The following is an 18,833-nucleotide window of genomic DNA, read 5'->3' on the forward strand; positions in this document are numbered from 1 at the left end:
AGTATGATGCCTTATAGTTTTGGCTCCAAAACATTAAATTATATTTAATGAAAGTAAATTTTAACATCATATTTTATGTTGATGTATGAGATAATTAACATTTTAATCAGGGCCGGTCCAAACGGTGGGCAACCTGGACAACCGCCCAAGGACCATGTCTCCAGGGTGCCCAAAATTTATGGCTATGTAGTGTGTGTCTATATATATATATATATATATATATATATATATATATATATATATATATATATATATATATATATATATATAAGTTATTACTTAGATAATTTTTAGGGCTTAAAGTTGGTTCAAACTCAAACTAGTTCAAAAGATAAACAATTTGGCTTGCTTGTTATTGCTAATTGAACGTGTTTATAGTGAAGAATAAATGATATTTTTTTTTAATCTTTATAATAGTTGTCTTTAAGGGGCCTTTTTTTTCTTTTCGCCCCGGGACCTATATACTTTTGGACCGGCCCTGATTTTAATTATTATCTTTTAGACCGGAGGTGTACTAACATTTCACTCAATGTTTTAAGGTGTACTAACCTTTCACATTTTAATTATTATCTTTTAGACGGGATGGTGTTACTAATCAAGTATTTTTAAATTTTGTGACATTACAGGCGAGTGTACTGACTTTTGCTTCACCTTGATGTCGGATGATTCCGGTTGGCCTCCATGATTTTCATCGGAGTTTTAGGTTGCTTCTTCTGGTGAAGCAAAAGTTGCTCGAAGTATTAATCTTTTCGGTGTTGTGGCTAGTTATATGCAACTAAAAGCACCTCTCAAAAGCTTTTGCCAAACAATTCTATACAAATAAAAGATAAAGTTTAAATCAATTTTCAAAGCTATCACTTAATTTTATCAACTAGTGTTCATTGCTCTAGTGTCTTGATAGTTGCTTATAATAGAATTTGCCACTCCAAAAAAAAGTAGGGAAATGACTTAAAAGCCCAACGAAGTTTTCAAACTGTTCAAAAAACCTCAATCATGTTTTGTCTGTCAAAAAAAAACCCAACGAACTTAACACTTTGTCTAAAAAGCCCAACTAAGTTATATTTTCCTGAAAGTCAAATAAGAGAAATGGATGACGTGGCTTATTACTGTATCGGGAAAATGATTTGTTAGACCAATAAAGTTTCCAAAACGTTTAAAAAACTCCAATCATGTTTTGACTGTTCAAAAATAACCCCAATGAACTTAAACAAAACAAACTTGGGATTTTTTGAATGGTTTGGAACTTTGTTGGACTTTTTAGACAAAAAATTAAGTTTGTAGGGTTTTTTTAACAGACAAAACATGATTGAGATTTTTTGAATAGTTTAAAAACTTTGTTGGGCTTTTAAGCCATTTTCCCAAAAAAAATATCAAGTTATGCAAGACATGTCATGAACGTTAAAAGAATGAATGGTTCCTCTTTCTCATATAACCATTGAAACAATTGCTCAAACACAAACGACCTCATAATCCCACAACACACATATATGCCCTATAACACACCACCAAAATAAGAAGAATAATGCTATTTCCACTTTATAGAAATAAAAAGACATTAAGATCTACGATTCTTCGTGGTTATGTACTCCTGTGTGTCCATACATATCGCTAGTTTGACCAGAATTATCAAGTAATGGTGAAGGCGATCCCATAGTTGTTTGCACCCCATGTTCTACTGTCTCATTATTCATCACTTCTTCACTGTTTTTATGCAACTCATCGGAATTCCCATTTGCTCCGCCACTTGGTTTCCCATTTGCTCCGCCGGCTGTATACCCTGAAACGAATTATCATAATTAACAAATTAAAATCAATAACACAAATCGTCACAAAATTCCCCAAAAGCCTCGCTTTGCATGTCAGATTGCGATTTAGAAAAGAGATCTAATTAACCTGAAGCAACTGGCATAATATTAATGGCCTTGATCATTGGTTTCTTTTTCTTTCGCAAAATGACAAACACACCCACAGCTACCCAGATGAGAAAGAATATCGGGATCGTAATGCCGAGTACTACTGGTAACATGCTGCTTTTCTTTTTCTTGCTGCGAGTTAAGGTGGTGCTCCCCGGAGATGAATTCACAGTCCCCGGAGAAGTCGAACATGACTTACCGGATGTACACACAGAAGGGTTTCCAGTCACACTGTTCATAATCCGAAAAAGAAAATGGAAAATTAAAAATTATTTACAGTGTAAGTAATATGAAGAAATAACAAACAACAATCCAACTTACGTTAATTTCAGTTTGTTGTTCTTTGATAACGAAGTGGGTATGGGTCCACTAAAGTCATTATCTGCCAAATTCCTATAAAGAAGAATTAACATCATAATGAGATATTTTCTTGGCATGCATCATTTGTTGTCACGAAATCATATGCGATTCTATTATATTGAAATCAATTCTAACCGATAATTAATGAATTCACAAAATATACTTACAGTTGTTGGAGATTAGTCATGGTACCAAAGAAACTAGGAATTTCTCCATCCAAGCTGTTATTGTGCAAGTCACTACAAACCAAAAAAGACAAATAAAAGTAAGACGCGCGATAAATTCTGCATTTTAATATAGGTTTTCCGATTCTATTGTTTAAGTGAGATATCGGTTTTTTAAATGGAATTTTTTTAAGCATTATCAATAATTTAATTAACAGGTAATTACATTAGGTCGAATTTTCAAATGTTGATTAAAAAACTATCAAAATCCGATTGTTAGACTTACATTGTCTGGAGCGCATCCATGGAACTAATGTCTGGAAGTTCGCCCGAAAGCTCGAAGCCATCAAGAAACCTGTAAAATATAAAATTTTCTTATAACTCAATCAATTAAGATTCTTTTGTGACGGAATAAATCCATCGCAAATTAATATTGCAAGAGATACTCGCGAAAAGACATTTACAATGAGGTTATACGAGGTGGTGTCTCGTTGCTGCAATTGAGCCAGTCCCATGAGTATGGTGCGGGAAGACACGGGTCACCGCTCCATTCTCCCAACACGTCGAATGTGTTTTGTAACAAATATAAAGCCTCCACTGTTATGGTTTTCATTTATAACACATCAAAAAATCAAATCAAACAACATCCAATATATAGATCTAGAAAAAGAAAACATTCAAAAATACTACTCACCATCGTTGCTATCGGTCCCATCGGTTAAAAGTCCACTAATATTGAATCCCTCAATGGCGTTTATGAGAGGAGGGAGATCAGAAGTAGTGGTAGCTATTAAAGATATGTTGGTGATGGAATCGACCGAGTAATTATAAAGGTGGCGTTCGAACATACTCCCATAAGGTGGTGAAATCGGATCTGATATTGAACTACTTGATGAAGTTGTCGTCTCGTAAAACCTAAATGACCTCGATTCACCAGTAATGTCGAGGTTGTTTACTTCAGAGAAGTATGTTGTTATGTAGACGAGAGTATTCGAAGGGGAAACTGTTGCCAAAAGCAAACTCTCGGCTGTACTGTCTGCTACAATCGCGTTATCAAAAATTCCCGATGGGGGATTATTGGTTCCGGTCGAGTCAACAAAAATTGCATCATTGGTAACCGCCTTGGTTCCCCCAAGGGCGGGTATCCATATTCGGTCATATGGATCTTGCGGAAATCTGAAATATCAATGTTGCTACAAGTCAAAAATAGTCGGATTACCTCCTCCATGTTGTGAGTAGGACATGTTTATATGATGATGTGACGTATATCTTTTCTTTAGATTGAGAAGTTAATTACTTAAAAAGTATATAAGTTCTTCAAAAACGTACCTTAAGGTTCCACTTGCACCATAAGAAACCCTATTGATCAAGAACAAAGCCCGATTTTCATCGAGTATACTATAAACGTCAGAGTCAATACTACGGACTTCAAGAGCGGACATAAAAGGGAATTGACCGGACTTTGTTTGAGCCACACACACACTAACGGTGTCTCCTTTTGTAACATAAGTGGCTTCGTACATTTGTAGTCCACTATTCGTAGTCTCCACAGTTGTCCAAAAGTTCCCATCAAAGTGGAGATCAAAAGTTGGTGGACTTGACAATCGGTCGTAGTTTCCATAATTGAAACTTGCCCGAACTAGCACTTTTTCGCCTTTTGTAACCGGGGTAGAATAACAGTTCTTTTTTCGGGTAGTGAAAACTCTAAGAGAGTCTAACACAGTAGATATCGAGTTACTTGACTGAACTACTCGAGCAAACCCATTTGAAACTAAAGTTTCATCGGGCGTCCAAACCATTAGGTTACCATCAGTGTAGATCTCCGATTCCCCGCAATTTACGCTCCAAAACACTAAAATCACATCAGAAAATTAAAACACATTTTAACGTTGAAAGGTAAACATGAAACAAGAATTTTAAACCTTAAGTGGTGTGGGTATGTAACTTTGTTTATTTATCACCCAAAAAAGACTACGTGATACTTACCCTGACCAGAAACCGAAGATGCAAGTAGGGACAGCAAAACCGAAAACAAAATGAAATGTTCAGCCATGGTTATGAGAGTTCGAAGCTTTGATTATATTTGTGAGGTTTATATAGTCGATTTCATAAGTTGACTTTAAAAGGGAAGACTTTGGAGGACCTAAATTTTGCTTATCATCGTTTTTGTGTGTGGTATTCGCTGTTAAATGACAACTAATATTCTTCAGTTTATTTTTGAACAAGTTGGTTAGAGGAAAACCTTAAATTTGCTTACTCTCGTTTGTATATGTGGTATTCGCTGTCGAATGACAAGTGAGATTGTTCCTTTTTTGGACGTTTCTTTTTAAGGTAATTACACGTGTTGATATTCGATTGGTTATGGGTCGTAAAATTTTAGTCAATCAATCACGTTGACATTAGTGGATGAGTTAACGTTTACTTTGTACGTATATGGGAGTCAACTATAGGAATATACGCGCTGTACCAGACCCAGTCGACGCCTCGAACTAAATAAAAGAACGATAATTATATAAAAGATATTCTTTATTGTATTCTATCTTAATAAAAATATTTTCAAGACATCTAAAAATTATGTTGCAAGTATATATCTTTTTTCTTAAATCTAATTGAGGGGTTACAGCCAAACTAGCGTTCTGGACAGAAAAGAACACAAAGCTTTAGTTAGTTGGCTGTGTTATATAAACAGTAAACTTACAATATGGATTCTAAGAGAAAAAATTACATTTTAAATAATAAAAATTGATTGAAAGTCAACACGAATTCTGAAAAAAAAAAATGAAATGACTTTTTAAATAATAATACTCATTGAAAGTATGTTGATTCACTGATAATTTGTCCTAGAAAGATATATGGAGCAAGACTAAAAGTAATTAACTTCAACAATTATCAATAGCTAGCTTACTAATTAACAACCTAACATAATGTAAACTTATTTTGCAACCATCGCCGGCTCCGGATATAAATATCTCGATTACGATTATCACATACTTCTTTGAATGCGGACATAGGCTTTGCACACATTTTACATATGTTTTGATTGCGACATTATAAATAATGGATTTTTATCAACTTGCCAACTTTGCATGTTGATTCATTGTTTTTACTGGAGGTCTAGCTGGAATGATCCTCGTCACTTACAGTCTCTGTAGAAAACGAAGATCTAAGCATCTTATGGATATAAAGATTGACATTGATTCTCCTATTTATTACACCGGTCACTCCTAATGTATCTCGTTGTTTTATTATGTTATTGTACTATAAAGATGTTTTTAATCACCAAAATAACCATATATCATATGTGAATCAACAAAATAGCCAAAAAAAATTCCAACGAGAGATTAGAATTTGAAAATATATATATATATTATATTGAGTGTATTATAGTCCTTCTAGGTTCGAGGATACCAAATTCACAACAAAACTACGTCAAAATGACCATATGCACCATATTTGTAGCTTTGAAACTTGATGTTGAGGTCGACTCTGATATCATGAAAAATATACTTGGAATACTTTGAGCAAAAATAATCACTTTGAGGTCGACTCTGATATCATGAAAAATATAATTGGAATACTTTGAGCAAAAATAATCACTTATGCTTTTGACCAAAGTGTTTATAGTCGGTATCAGAGGTTAAGGGTTCAAATCTTGTTGTAGATAAAAGATATGCGTCTAGCGGTATCAGGATCATTTGACTGAAATTTTGATATCTTAAAAGAAATATTTCATTAGCATGTTGTTTCAATTGGCAAATCGAGTTTACAAGTTATGTGTGTATACACAAAGATGACCGATCATGAGTACAGATGAGCATAACCGGGTACCCGTCTGATTTTCACGGAACCGGAACCGGCGCGCGGTTCCCAAAATATTAGAACCGGAACCGGAATCAATTGTATCGGTTCTCAATATTTTAGAATCGGAACCGGAACCGCCGGTTCCAGTTCCCTTACCGAATACATACTTTCAAAAAAATTACAAAATAATTATTTCCAAAAACTAATAACTAAACAATTTAAACCAACTCTATATCCGGTCTAAAACCAAAAAATTCGAAACTTAACCAAGCTAAAGAGCTTCCTTCACCCAACAAGCAAAACACAAAAAACTGATAAAAATAAGTCATAAACAATATCTCAGCATCCCACAACGGTGGGACACAAAAAAAATGTCAAATTCCTTGCTCCCCTCTCAAAACTATTTTATAAAGGAGAAACTCCTCCTTTTTTTTTTCTTTCTAGGCACCAATGTGGGAGGGACAACCAAATGTTAAGCTAATTTTTAGACTTTTTTTTTTTTTAAGTTATGAATACATAAAAACAAAGGTGTTTTATGTAAATATATTGGAATTAAACATTATGAGTACTGTAGTTCTGTTAACAATCCTTAAAACAAAAATTAAAAACGTTCGCATATATTTTCTCGAACATAAGTTGTAATTTTTTTACTTTTATACCTCCACTCATCGTTATATTAACTTTTAGGTGGTTTTAATTTAAAAAAAAAAAAAAAAAAAAAAAAAGATCGACATTTTTAATAGATAACCAAATAGTGAATCATCTACGATATATATATATATATATATATATATATATATATATATATATATATATATATATATATATATATATATGCAATCAATTGTTGTGGTTTTATAGTTTGATTAAATTTACATCTAAATACCTACTTCTTCATCTGTGAACCTTCCACATATTCCTTTAACATACGCACACATAACAAGTAACGATTCCGAAAAAATAACCTGAACCGCTTAATATTGTTCCAAAACTTTAGAAACCAGTACCGACGGTTCCAAAACGGTTTCGGTTTTGTAAGCAGATATCTAATTCCGATGTTGAACCCTAATCATGAGAGACAAGGGCCAAAGGCGAAAGTTGGAATCTGCATTGCTCACTTATAACCCTACATTATAGTACGATTGTTTGTATTTCACCCTAGAAATAGTTTTAAGTGACTTTTTAACTCCTATGGTCCCTAAGATATATTTTATTACATGTTTGGTGACTTTTAACTCCTATGGTCCCTAAGATATATTTTTTTTTATATGTTTGGTCCCTATCAGATGTGAAAATACTAAATTACCTTTTTTATTTCATTTTCTATTTATTTATTGTTTATCTATCATTTATTTATAAAAAAATTGTTTAATAAATAAGTTGGGTCCCAACCTTATTTATTACATGTTTGGTCCCTAAGATATATTTTATTACATGTTGACTTTTACCTCACCTTCACCGCAGTCTCGTCTTCGTTCTCCATTTCTCCTGGAACATTTATGACTTCATCTCATCTTCAAAAACATAGACGCCGTCTTCAGCTCTCCACAACTCGTATACGAACGAAGGTAGAGTTGGTTGTTTAGGGCTCCGCCACCAGAGACCACGGAAGATCTCTGCCCTTGACGATGTTGTAGATTGCCTCTATCGACGACGTTGTAGATCTCCACCGTAAACCATTGTTTAGGGCTCTGCATCGTTGCTCAACTTTTGACGAACTAATAGTCACGTCTAGCGAACACAACCTCACGTTCGGCGAACACAACAGCCTATTTGATGCCATTGAAACTCCCACCCCAAATCCACTGCCCCTGAGACACCGGTAATATAAAAAAACGACCCTTGTAAATCTCGAAAGTGGTAGTGAAAAACGGGTCGATTAGTTGCCAGATGAAGGAGTAGACGATGTTCTCTGTGTTTTTTTTAACTCGATTGGTTGACAGATGTATGTGAATTTTGAATCGATCTCGAAAACAGACCACGCTCTAGATTTTTGGTTTTGATTTGATTTTGATTTTGGTTTTGATTTGGTTTGGATTTGGTTTGGAATTCACAATAAAAAGTAGTTTGAATCCGGATTGCTATCTGTTGGCTTCTAATTCCATTTTGAAGTTCATTCTCTCATTGTCGACTCCACACAGTGACACAGGATCACTTCACTCAACGTCGTCTTCATATTTTCGTCTCTCTGGAATTGCTTCATGGATTTGTAGGTTCAATGTCTTTGCAATCGTTGGGACTTTTATATTTGAAATCAGTGACATTGAGAAAGATGGTTGTCATGGTCGTCGGTTATGAGACAATGGTGGTAATCAGGCATGAATTAGTGGTGGTTGCCGAATATGAAGTATCATGGTTGTCGGAGAAGTACTAGAAATGAAGTAGAGTAGTTTTGATAGGGTGGGATAATTAGTGGGCCCATTGTCATATTTTAATAATAAAGGCGTTAAAATATAATAAATAAATTAAAATATATATATATATATATATATATATATATATATATATATATATATATAGACAAAATTGCAAAAATGGTCCCTGTGGTATGCAAAATTTTGGGGTTTTAGTCCAAACTCGAGTTCTTTTGGAGTGGTTTGTATGTGAAAATAGTCCCTCCGAAAATTGAAATGACTATAATACCCTTGGGGTATTTATTTTTCATTTTTCTTTCATTTTTTTAATTTAATATTTATTTATTTATTTTAACAATTAAAAAATAATAAAAGACCCATCTCTCTCTCTCTCTCTCTCTCTCTCTTCCAAAAATAAAAAACTCAGACATGTTCGTGCTTTCCAGGAAACCCAACATTCCAAAAATCAAAAACCAAAATCCAATTTCAAATAGATATACATTTCCAGAAATAATAACAAAAAAAAACAGAAATCAAATGTGTGTTCTTCAGGAAACCATTTTTCTGTTTGTTCTTCAACCCAGAAATCAAATACACAAGTGTTCATCTCTGAGTTAATGTTCTTCATTTTTAAGAAATACATCATTACAGAAATCAAAAATCAAAACCCAAATTCAAAAAACCATTTCATAAATCGGTCAAAAAACGAATCCAAAGCTGCAAACACACATCCATAGACACATACACACCCAAATGTTGTCTTTATTCTTCTCAGTCACAAACCCAAACACCTCATCGAGTGTGGCCTGTTCTAATTGAGAGCCAATCTTCTTCTCCAAAATCGATTTACAGTCTTCGATTTTGATTTCGGGGTCAAATGATAACAATCATAGGCTGAAGAATGGGGTTGATCGCCACAGCCACAAAGAGGGTTTTAAGAAAGATATGAGAGATTTGGAGGAAATCTTATCGAACGTAAATCCTATGGCTGAAGAATTTGTGCCCTTTCACTCTTCAAGAACATTTATAATAGGGCTCTACTACAACCATTATCTGTTGCTACTCACTTCGGTTATGCTGCTTTTAATGATTCCTACTCCAAAACAGCCATACAGCTATGGTGCAAGAAACCTTAAAGGAATCAAAACATTAAAAAGAGAAAAGAGAAACCTGTGGTAAGAAGTTGTTGAATGAACAGATGACCAAAACAGATGAAATACAGAGCTTCAATATAGCCCTAATCACAACCAATAAATTTGTCGACAGGAAGCCAAATCTTTTTTCTCTCACTTCAAATCCACTGCCTCTGTCCCTCGTTCTTCTTTAAATCGCGACTATATATGTGGGGATTCTACTCTTCAGCTTCCAGAGTGTGCTTTGTATTTTTAATTCTTATGTGTGTTTATTTGCTGGAGAAGAAGAAACAGGAGAGAGAGAGAGAGAGAGATGTGGGCCCCAAATTAATTAATTACTTTATTTTTCATTTAAATTAAATAGAAAAGACATTAAAAAATATATGAGAAGGGCATAATAGTCTTTTCAGTTTACGGAGGGACCAAAAACACAAAGAAACTAGCTCAAAATGACCATCAATCCAAAAAAGTCGGGGTTTGGACTAAAACTCCAAAAAAATGTATACCACAAGGACCATTTTTGCAATTTTGTCTATATATATATATATATATATATATATATATATATATATATATATATATATATATATATATATAGTCTTTATAATTCCGACAGGGACCAACCACGCAACAAAAACATATGTCGGGTATTTTCCGAATTACAAAAGTAAGTTACAAACGTAAAAATTACCCTAAACCATATGGATCATTCATGTAATTTACTCTTTTTTTTCCGAAACTAGAAAAGTTAATTGCCTTGAAAAACCAAAGTTATGTTTACTTTTCTATTATTTTTCGTATTTCAGATAAAGTCTTCCAAGATTTCAATTATTTATGGTTTCAAAATCCTAAATATTGTAACAATTAGTAGAGGCACAGTTTGGTTTTTTATAAACTGTTTATTTTTAATGTTTTTTTTTTAAATCGTTTTTTTCTAGACCGGTTTCGGTTATTATAGATTTGATTTTGTTACTATTAAATATACAATACTATACGTCAAATTAAAAGTTATATCTTTTAGTTTTTAAAATAACTAACTTTAGGTTTTTTTTATCATCAAGTAGAAAACATTGTTCTTCAAGAATAGTCACCGATCAAAATAGTGTAAATATATGTGGAGTCCAATATTGTATCTCCAAAAGAGCTCTTTTTGAGAGAATGGAAACTCCAACATATATAGTCACTTATAACACCGTGTCGTACCGATGTAGGATACACTAACACTCCCCCTTAGATTCGGAGCCTTGATGAGGATAAACATGGATGTGCTTAGCCACGAGGGTATGGGGCGTCGGCTCTAATACCATGTAAATATATGTTGTGACATTCTCATTTTCACGGCAAAAAAAAAACGATTTGTTTATGCTTTATTTTGAAAATCAAAGTATCTTTTAAAGAAATTTTTTGCGGAATTTGTTCCTAGAACAAACATGATAAATATATTATCAAAGAATTTTCGAATAAATGTATTTTATTCATTTTAAAACATTGGGATGTCATCGTCAATACATAAACATAAGCATAAACAGACCTTACATTCATTTCCACTAGTGATCTACATCTCCTTAGTCTCCCAGTTTAATGTAGTTTCGTATCGACACATGTGATACAAATAAACTAAGTGAGTCAAGTTGTGAAGCCTGGTGAGTACATAGGGGTTTCAATCCCACAATGTTATATATATATATATATATATATATATATATATATATATATATATATATATATATATATATATATATATATATATATATATATATGGTTAGGTTATTTTGTTTTCACTATCTATTGTGTGCATGTATGATTGATTCTGGACCAATCATTTTAAAAATTTTCAAACAAATTTTTCATTTTAAAAATAAAGTATTTCCATTCAAAACAAGGCATAAATAATTTAAGTGTCATGTCAAATACAAATTGTCTAAATCCCAAGATCATAAAAACATTCTTCAGTGTGTATCGATCATGCCGGCGCCTTCCCACGGTCCTCACTAGTACCTGAAACACATACATGACAACTGTAAGCATAAATGCTTAGTGAGTTCCCCAATATACTACTTACGCACATACGCCTTTCCAGGCCCTGACCTTCCGGTCCATGTGTCTCAGGGGACTTCCGTCCCTGCTGGGTAAACCTTCCGGTCCTACCCACGCCGACCTTCCGGTCCATAACACAACATATTGCCTTCCGGCCCATAACATATCGCCTTCCGGCCCATAACATATTCGCCTTCCGGCCCATGACATACATAGCACATATAACAAATAACTTACCACATATAGCATACATATCACATAGCATATCTGACCATCCGGTCACACAATCAAACCCTTCCGGGTACAGTATAGTGAGAAGACTCACCTCGTGAATACTGAAAGCTAGCAAATCCTGAAATCACTCGTGCTCGATCCGCTGAGCTACAACCTCCCTATAACATCATATATCTCTTATTAACACTTTTATCTTCTAAGTTTAACTGCCCCTAAGAAGTCACACATAGGTCAACTCTGGTCAACGGTCAACTTGACCGGACTCGGCGAGTGCCATGGCGACTCAGCGAGTCTAGACGTCCTCCAATTCTCTAAAACTCCCTTTCTACTCGTCGAGTATCCTCCTTGACCCGACGAGTTACTCCTGGAAGAATCGCGGGGCCACCCCGACTCAACTCGCCGAGTCTGAAGAACAACTCGACGAGTCCCAGTAAATCTTCAAGCTACTCGCCGAGTCTGTTCGTCGAACTCGGCGAGTCCATGCCATGCAACTGCTCAAACTGCATCCTAAGGTCAGAACCGCTCCGACCATTCCTAGGTCTGGCCTTCCTAGGCTGATCCATCACGTAAGGTCCTCATTTCAGTGCTCATGATACACCCCATGATTCATAATTCACATTTTGACCTAAGGCATAAGGATTCCAATCCAAAACCTTCATCAATTCCCGAAATGTACAGGCATGGGACATTCTGGACCTCCAAAGGTCCCAATACAGGGTTACAATCGTTTAGGGGACTAGGGTAACATTCAATCTAGCCATAAAAGGGTTCCATAAACCCTAATTCCATAAACACATCAACATAGCAGAGTATACTCGAATTCTTACCTGGATGATGTACTCTCTGTGTCCCCAATCCTCAGAACGTGACTCCCTTGCTGTTCCTTTAGCCAAGCCCTTCTCTTCCTTTCACAACAACTCTTCCATAATCAACAATGGCCTATAATCTTGCTCCAGATGCACACAATCGATTTAGGGTTCTTCTCAGAAGGCTAAAATGAACAATGACGGCCAATAAGTCCCTTTTATACGTCCCAAACCTGAACGGTTAGGGTTTTCGCTAAACAGCGCAGACTCGCCGAGTCCATATCTGGACTCGTCGAGTCCAGTCGCGAACCCGCGACCAGGTCTGCGATCCTACTCGGCGAGTCTAGGCTCCAACTCGCCGAGTCCCCTCTTAAAACACCCCAAAAACATAATTTTAACAATACCTGAGATTCCGGGCTGTTACAATTCTCCCCCACTAGGATCAGACTTCGCCCTCGAAGTCTCACTCTGAAAATAGTTCCGGATGCTGCTCCCGCATCTCACGTTCCGGCTCCCAAGTCATTTCCGATCCCTTCCGGTGTTGCCACTGAACCAACACCAGAGGTACCTCCTTGTTCCTCAGAACCTTGATCTTCCGGTCCCTGATGGCCACTGGTCTCTCAGCATAATTCAGGCTCGCATCCACCTGAATATCCTCTAATGGAACCACTGCCGACTCATCGGCTATGCACTTCCTCAATTGCGACACATGAAAAGTGTCGTGGATCTGTCCCAACTCCGCTGGCAACTCCAACCGATAGGCTACCCGGCCTATCCTTGCAATCACCCGAAATGGCCCAATATACCGGGGCCCCAACTTGCCTCTCTTCCTGAATCGAATCACTTCTTTCCAAGGAGAGACCTTCAGGAGAACGAAGTCGCCGACTTGAAACTCAAGCTCGGATCGGCGCCTGTCTGCATAACTCTTCTGTCGGCTCTGGGCGGTCAATAACCTCTGTCTAACTTGCTGAATCTGCTCTGTCGTCTGAAGCACGATCTTTGTGCTGCCCATCACTCTCTGTCCCACCTCTCCCCAACAAATGGGGGTCCGACACCTCCTACCATACAACAGCTCAAAAGGTGGCATACCAATGCTCGAATGATGACTGTTGTTGTAGGAAAACTCTGCCAAGGGTAAATACGCATCCCAGCTACCCCCGAAGTCTAACACACACGCTCGAAGCATGTCCTCCAGCGTCTGAATCGTCCGCTCGCTCTGACCATCTGTCTGGGGATGGTATGCGGTACTAAAATGCAATTTAGTACCTAGCTCCTCATGGAATTTCTTCCAGAACCTGGAAGTGAAGCGTACATCACGGTCTGAAACAATCGAGATCGGCACCCCATGCCAAGATACCACTTCTCTCACATATATCTCCGCCAACTTCTCCGCTGAAGAACTCTCGCTGATGGCAAGGAAGTGTGCACTCTTCGTCAACCTATCCACAATCACCCAAATTGCATCAACTCCCCTGGCAGTCCTCGGCAATTTGGTGATGAAATTCATAGTGATCTGTTCCTACTTCCACTCGGGAATCTCCAATGGCTGTAACTTGCCATGCGGCCTCTGGTGCTCGGCCTTAACCCTACGGCAGGTCAAGCACCTCTCAACGAACCATGCGACGTCCCTCTTCATATAGGGCCACCAATACTCTTTTCTCAAATCCAAATACATCTTCGTAGCACCGGGATGGATCGAGAATTTCGATCTATGAGCCTCTTCCATCAAAGTAATACGCGCACCGCCCACGAACGGTACCCAGATCCGACCCTGAAACGTCAGAAGCCCTCGTCCGTCCTTAACGAACTCTGAAATTAACCCAACGACCCGCTCTTTCTTCTGCATCTCTGGTCGCACCGCCTCGGCCTGTGCCCCACGAATAGCATCCAATACTGGAGTCATCACAGTCAGTCTCAAACATACATCTCGCAATGGAGTACTCTCCGCCCTGCGGCTCAATGCATCGGCTACCACATTAGCCTTGCCTGGGTGGTACAGGATCTCACAATCATAATCCTTGACCACATCCAACCACCTCCTCTGACGCATATTTAGGTTGGGCTGATCCATCAAATACTTCAAGCTCTTATGGTCCGTGTATATCGTACATCGAACCCCATACAGGTAGTGACGCCAAATCTTGAGAGCGAACACTACTGCCCCCAACTCTAAATCATGCGTGGGATATCTCGCCTTATGAGGCTTCAGCTGCCTCGACGCATAAGCTATCACATGACCCCTCTGCATCAACACTGCACCCAGTCCCGAAATCGATGCGTCGCAATATACTACAAAATCTTCCATCCCTTCCGGGAGAGCTAATATCGGGGCTTCGCACAACCTCTGGCGAAGTGTCTCAAAGGAAGTCTGCTGCTCGGGTCCCCATGAGAATGCAACACCCTTCCGGGTCAATCTGGTGAGCGGCACTGCGATCTTGGAGAAATCCTTAATAAATCTCCGATAGTACCCTGCCAACCCAAGGAAACTCCTGATCTCAGAGGGTGACTTCGGCACCTCCCAACTCATCACCGCCTCAACCTTGGCCGGATCGACCAATATCCCTTCCTGATTAACAGCATGTCCTAGAAATTGGACCTCCCGCAACCAGAAGTCACATTTGGAGAACTTTGCATAAAGCTTTTCCGACCTCAATACCTCAAGGACCTCCCTCAAATGCTCCTCATGCTGCTCTCTAGATCTCGAATACACTAGAATGTCGTCGATAAATACAATCACTGACCGATCCAACGTCGGCCTGCATACCCTGTTCATGAGATCCATGAACACAGCCGGGGCATTGGTGAGCCCGAAAGGCATCACCACAAACTCATAATGCCCATATCGCGTCCTAAACGCTGTCTTCTGGACGTCCTCATCCCGCACTCTCACCTGATGGTACCCTGACCTCAGATCGATCTTGGAAAACCAAGATGCTCCCTGCAACTGATCGAATAAATCATCGATCCTCGGTAACGGGTAACGGTTCTTGACCGTCAACTTGTTCAACTCCCGGTAATCAATGCACATCCGGTGTAAACCATCCTTCTTCTTGACGAACAGAATAGGTGCTCCCCACGGCGAGCTGCTCGGCCGAATGAATCCCTTCCCCAGCAACTCCTGGAGCTGCGAGGACAACTCTTGCATCTCTGGAGGTGCAAGACGATAAGGCACCTTAGCAATAGGCGCGGCCCCCGGAACCAGATCGATACCAAACTCTACTTGCCTCACAGGAGGTACTCCCGGCAGCTCCTCGGGGAAAACATCTGGAAACTCACGCACCACTAGGACCTCCTCAACTGACCTCGGTCTCTCGGAAACCTCCCGCGTATCCATCACATACGCCACAAAACCCTTACAGCCCTGTTGTAGACATTGCCTCGCCCTAGCGGCCGAACAAAAAGCTGATCCCGAACGGGTACCCTCGCCGTACACCGAAAGGACTCCCCCACTATGGTCTCGTATAGTCACCAGCTGACGCTCACAGTCGATGACAGCGCCGAATCGGCTCAACCAGTCCATGCCCACGATGACACAGACGTCACCCATCGCAATAGGAATCAGGTCAATCGGGAACTCAACCCCGAAAATCTCTAGCACGCATCCCCGAAGAACCTCCGTGGCACAAATCACTCTCTCGTCAGCTATAGAAACTCTCAAAGGTCGACTCAACGACTCACGACTAACGCTGATATGCTGACTAAAGGCTAAGGACACAAAGGACCTACTCGCACCCGAGTCAAATAACACTAAGGCAGGCACAGAGTTCACAAGGAAAGTACCTACGCATATAATAACATAAGCATAACATCTCGACATTAAAATAATTACATGAATTACAGCATACCTGCCACAACATCGGGCGCAGCGCGGACCTCCTCCGCAGTCAGCTGAAAGGCTCTCCCCCGAGCCCTCGGGGCCTCGGCCTTCACCGGTCGAGTCGCAGTAGCTCTGGCAGCAGGTGTAGATCCCTGAAGAAGCTGAGGGCACTCGGCCTTCCGATGGCCTGTCTGGTTGCAATGAAAGCAAACCGTAAACCCCTTGGGGCACTCCCTAGCAATGTGCCCCTCCTTGCCACACTTGTAGCAAGCACCAGATCGACATGCCCCATCATGACCCTTGCCGCACTTTCCGCAAGTGCGGCCCTTCGAACCTCCTGTCCTCGAATCGGCGGACTTTATCCGCTTGGCTGCCGGCTGGGAGTGAGCCGGTCGCCGGTCCACCCGCTGAGACTCGGCCTCCTCCCTGGCCTGGGTCTCCAACTCGATCTCGCGCTTCCTGGCATTCGCCTGAAGCTCAGCAAAAGTATGGTAGGTGGAGTTTGACACAAACTCTCGGATATCCCTCCTCAACACACCCAAGTACCGGCTCATCCGAGCCTGATCAGTGGACACCAGCTCGGGGCAGAACATCTCCCTCTCATGAAACTTCCGCGTGATCACCGCAACAGAATCAGTACCCTGCTTGAGGGTTAAGAACTCCTGAACCAATCGTTCCCTCTCCACCGGGGGAACGTACTCGTCCCTGAACATAGCAGTAAACCCCTCCCATGTCACTACTATAATCTCTGCCAAAGTGAAGTTCGCCGTCACGAACTTCCACCAGTCCTTCGCTCCCAGACGGAGCTGGTTCAAAGCGAACCGTACCCTCAGGTGCTCCGGGCAAGAACAAGTGTAGAAGCACCCCTCTATATCCGCGATCCACCTCATCGCAGCAATCGGATCCTGTGTCCCATCGAACTCTGGTGGCTTCGTGTTGCTGAACTCCCGGAACAGCAACGAGTCACCCCCCTGTGGCCTGGCAGCGGCCACAGCTGCGGTAGCTGCAGCGGCTGCAGCTTCAGTCAATGCGGCGTACCGCTCCTCGAACGTCTCCATCAGGGTGGTCTTAATAGACCCAAACATCTCCGGGATCTCGGCCCGGATCGCCGCAGCTACCTCCTCGTGAATCATCTGACGAATCTCCTCGTCACTCACACCGCTCGAACTCGCTCCGTGGCGTGGTCTAACCATGATGTCTCTGAAATACAACATAAAACTATCAGAGACTCCATCGAGTATAATCGTACTCGATAATGCAACCCTACTCAGTCTCCGATATCCAGGGATTCTTACTTGGGTCTCCCACTGACCCGGTGTCTTCGGTAGTACGGGCCCAATACTACCGACCACACCGCATCAGCATTCATCCCAAATCTTCCTCCCCAAACCCCGGATAGTGAGTACTCTACTTCTGTTATGCACTATCTACCCGCACACTAGCAAAGCATCTCATATCGGCAACTTCCCTAGACTAAGGCATCACAAATCAGGCCACTCTAGTCCTATCATGAATACCTAGTCTTCTAGCATGCATAACAATTCATATCATATAATATTGTAAGGTATTTTGGGGATCTTTACCGTTCGGGCGCTGACTGATCGTACACACTGCTTCTTTCTTGCTTACCACAAAACCATTTACAAAAGTTTATGCCTTTATTTAAAAGTTTTCCTCAAATCCTTGGTTTGAGTTCTGTTACTCCCGAAGGTGCACCCGAATCCCTCAAACCAAGGCTCTGATACCAATTGTAACAACGCAAATTTTCAAACAAATTTTTCATTTTAAAAATAAAGTATTTCCATTCAAAACAAGGCATAAATAATTTAAGTGTCATGTCAAATACAAATTGTCTAAATCCCAAGATCATAAAAACATTCTTCAGTGTGTATCGATCATGCCGGCGCCTTCCCACGGTCCTCGCTAGTACCTGAAACACATACATGACAATTGTAAGCATAAATGCTTAGTGAGTTCCCCAATATACTACTTACGCACATACGCCTTTCCAGGCCCTGACCTTCCGGTCCATGTGTCTCAGGGGACTTCCGTCCCTGCTGGGTAAACCTTCCGGTCCTACCCACGCCGACCTTCCGGTCCATAACACAACATATTGCCTTCCGGCCCATAACATATCGCCTTCCGGCCCATAACATATTCGCCTTCCGGCCCATGACATACATAGCACATATAACAAATAACTTACCACATATA

The 18,833-nt window shown here is 39.8% G+C and overlaps 1 protein-coding gene across 1 annotated transcript; it reads right to left on the reverse strand.

Moving 5' to 3' along the window:
- Window positions 1–1,392: 1,392 nt before the first annotated feature.
- On the reverse strand, window positions 1,393–4,507 carry LOC145070725 (uncharacterized protein At1g24485-like). The gene is made up of 9 exons (XM_079017682.1): window positions 4,424–4,507; window positions 3,767–4,289; window positions 3,132–3,613; window positions 2,902–3,034; window positions 2,724–2,792; window positions 2,441–2,512; window positions 2,235–2,306; window positions 1,894–2,144; window positions 1,393–1,777 (listed from the first exon to the last, which is right to left on the reverse strand). The coding sequence occupies exons 1-9, from the start codon at window positions 4,488–4,490 to the stop codon at window positions 1,563–1,565; spliced, it is 1,884 nt and encodes a 627-aa protein (XP_078873808.1). The 5' UTR covers window positions 4,491–4,507; the 3' UTR covers window positions 1,393–1,562.
- Between the last annotated feature and the right edge of the window lie 14,326 nt (window positions 4,508–18,833).

This window comes from Lactuca serriola, chromosome 8 (genome assembly GCF_051521515.1).
Source record: "Lactuca serriola cultivar US96UC23 chromosome 8, Lser_US96UC23_V15, whole genome shotgun sequence".
NCBI classification, from domain to species: Eukaryota; Viridiplantae; Streptophyta; class Magnoliopsida; order Asterales; family Asteraceae; genus Lactuca; species Lactuca serriola.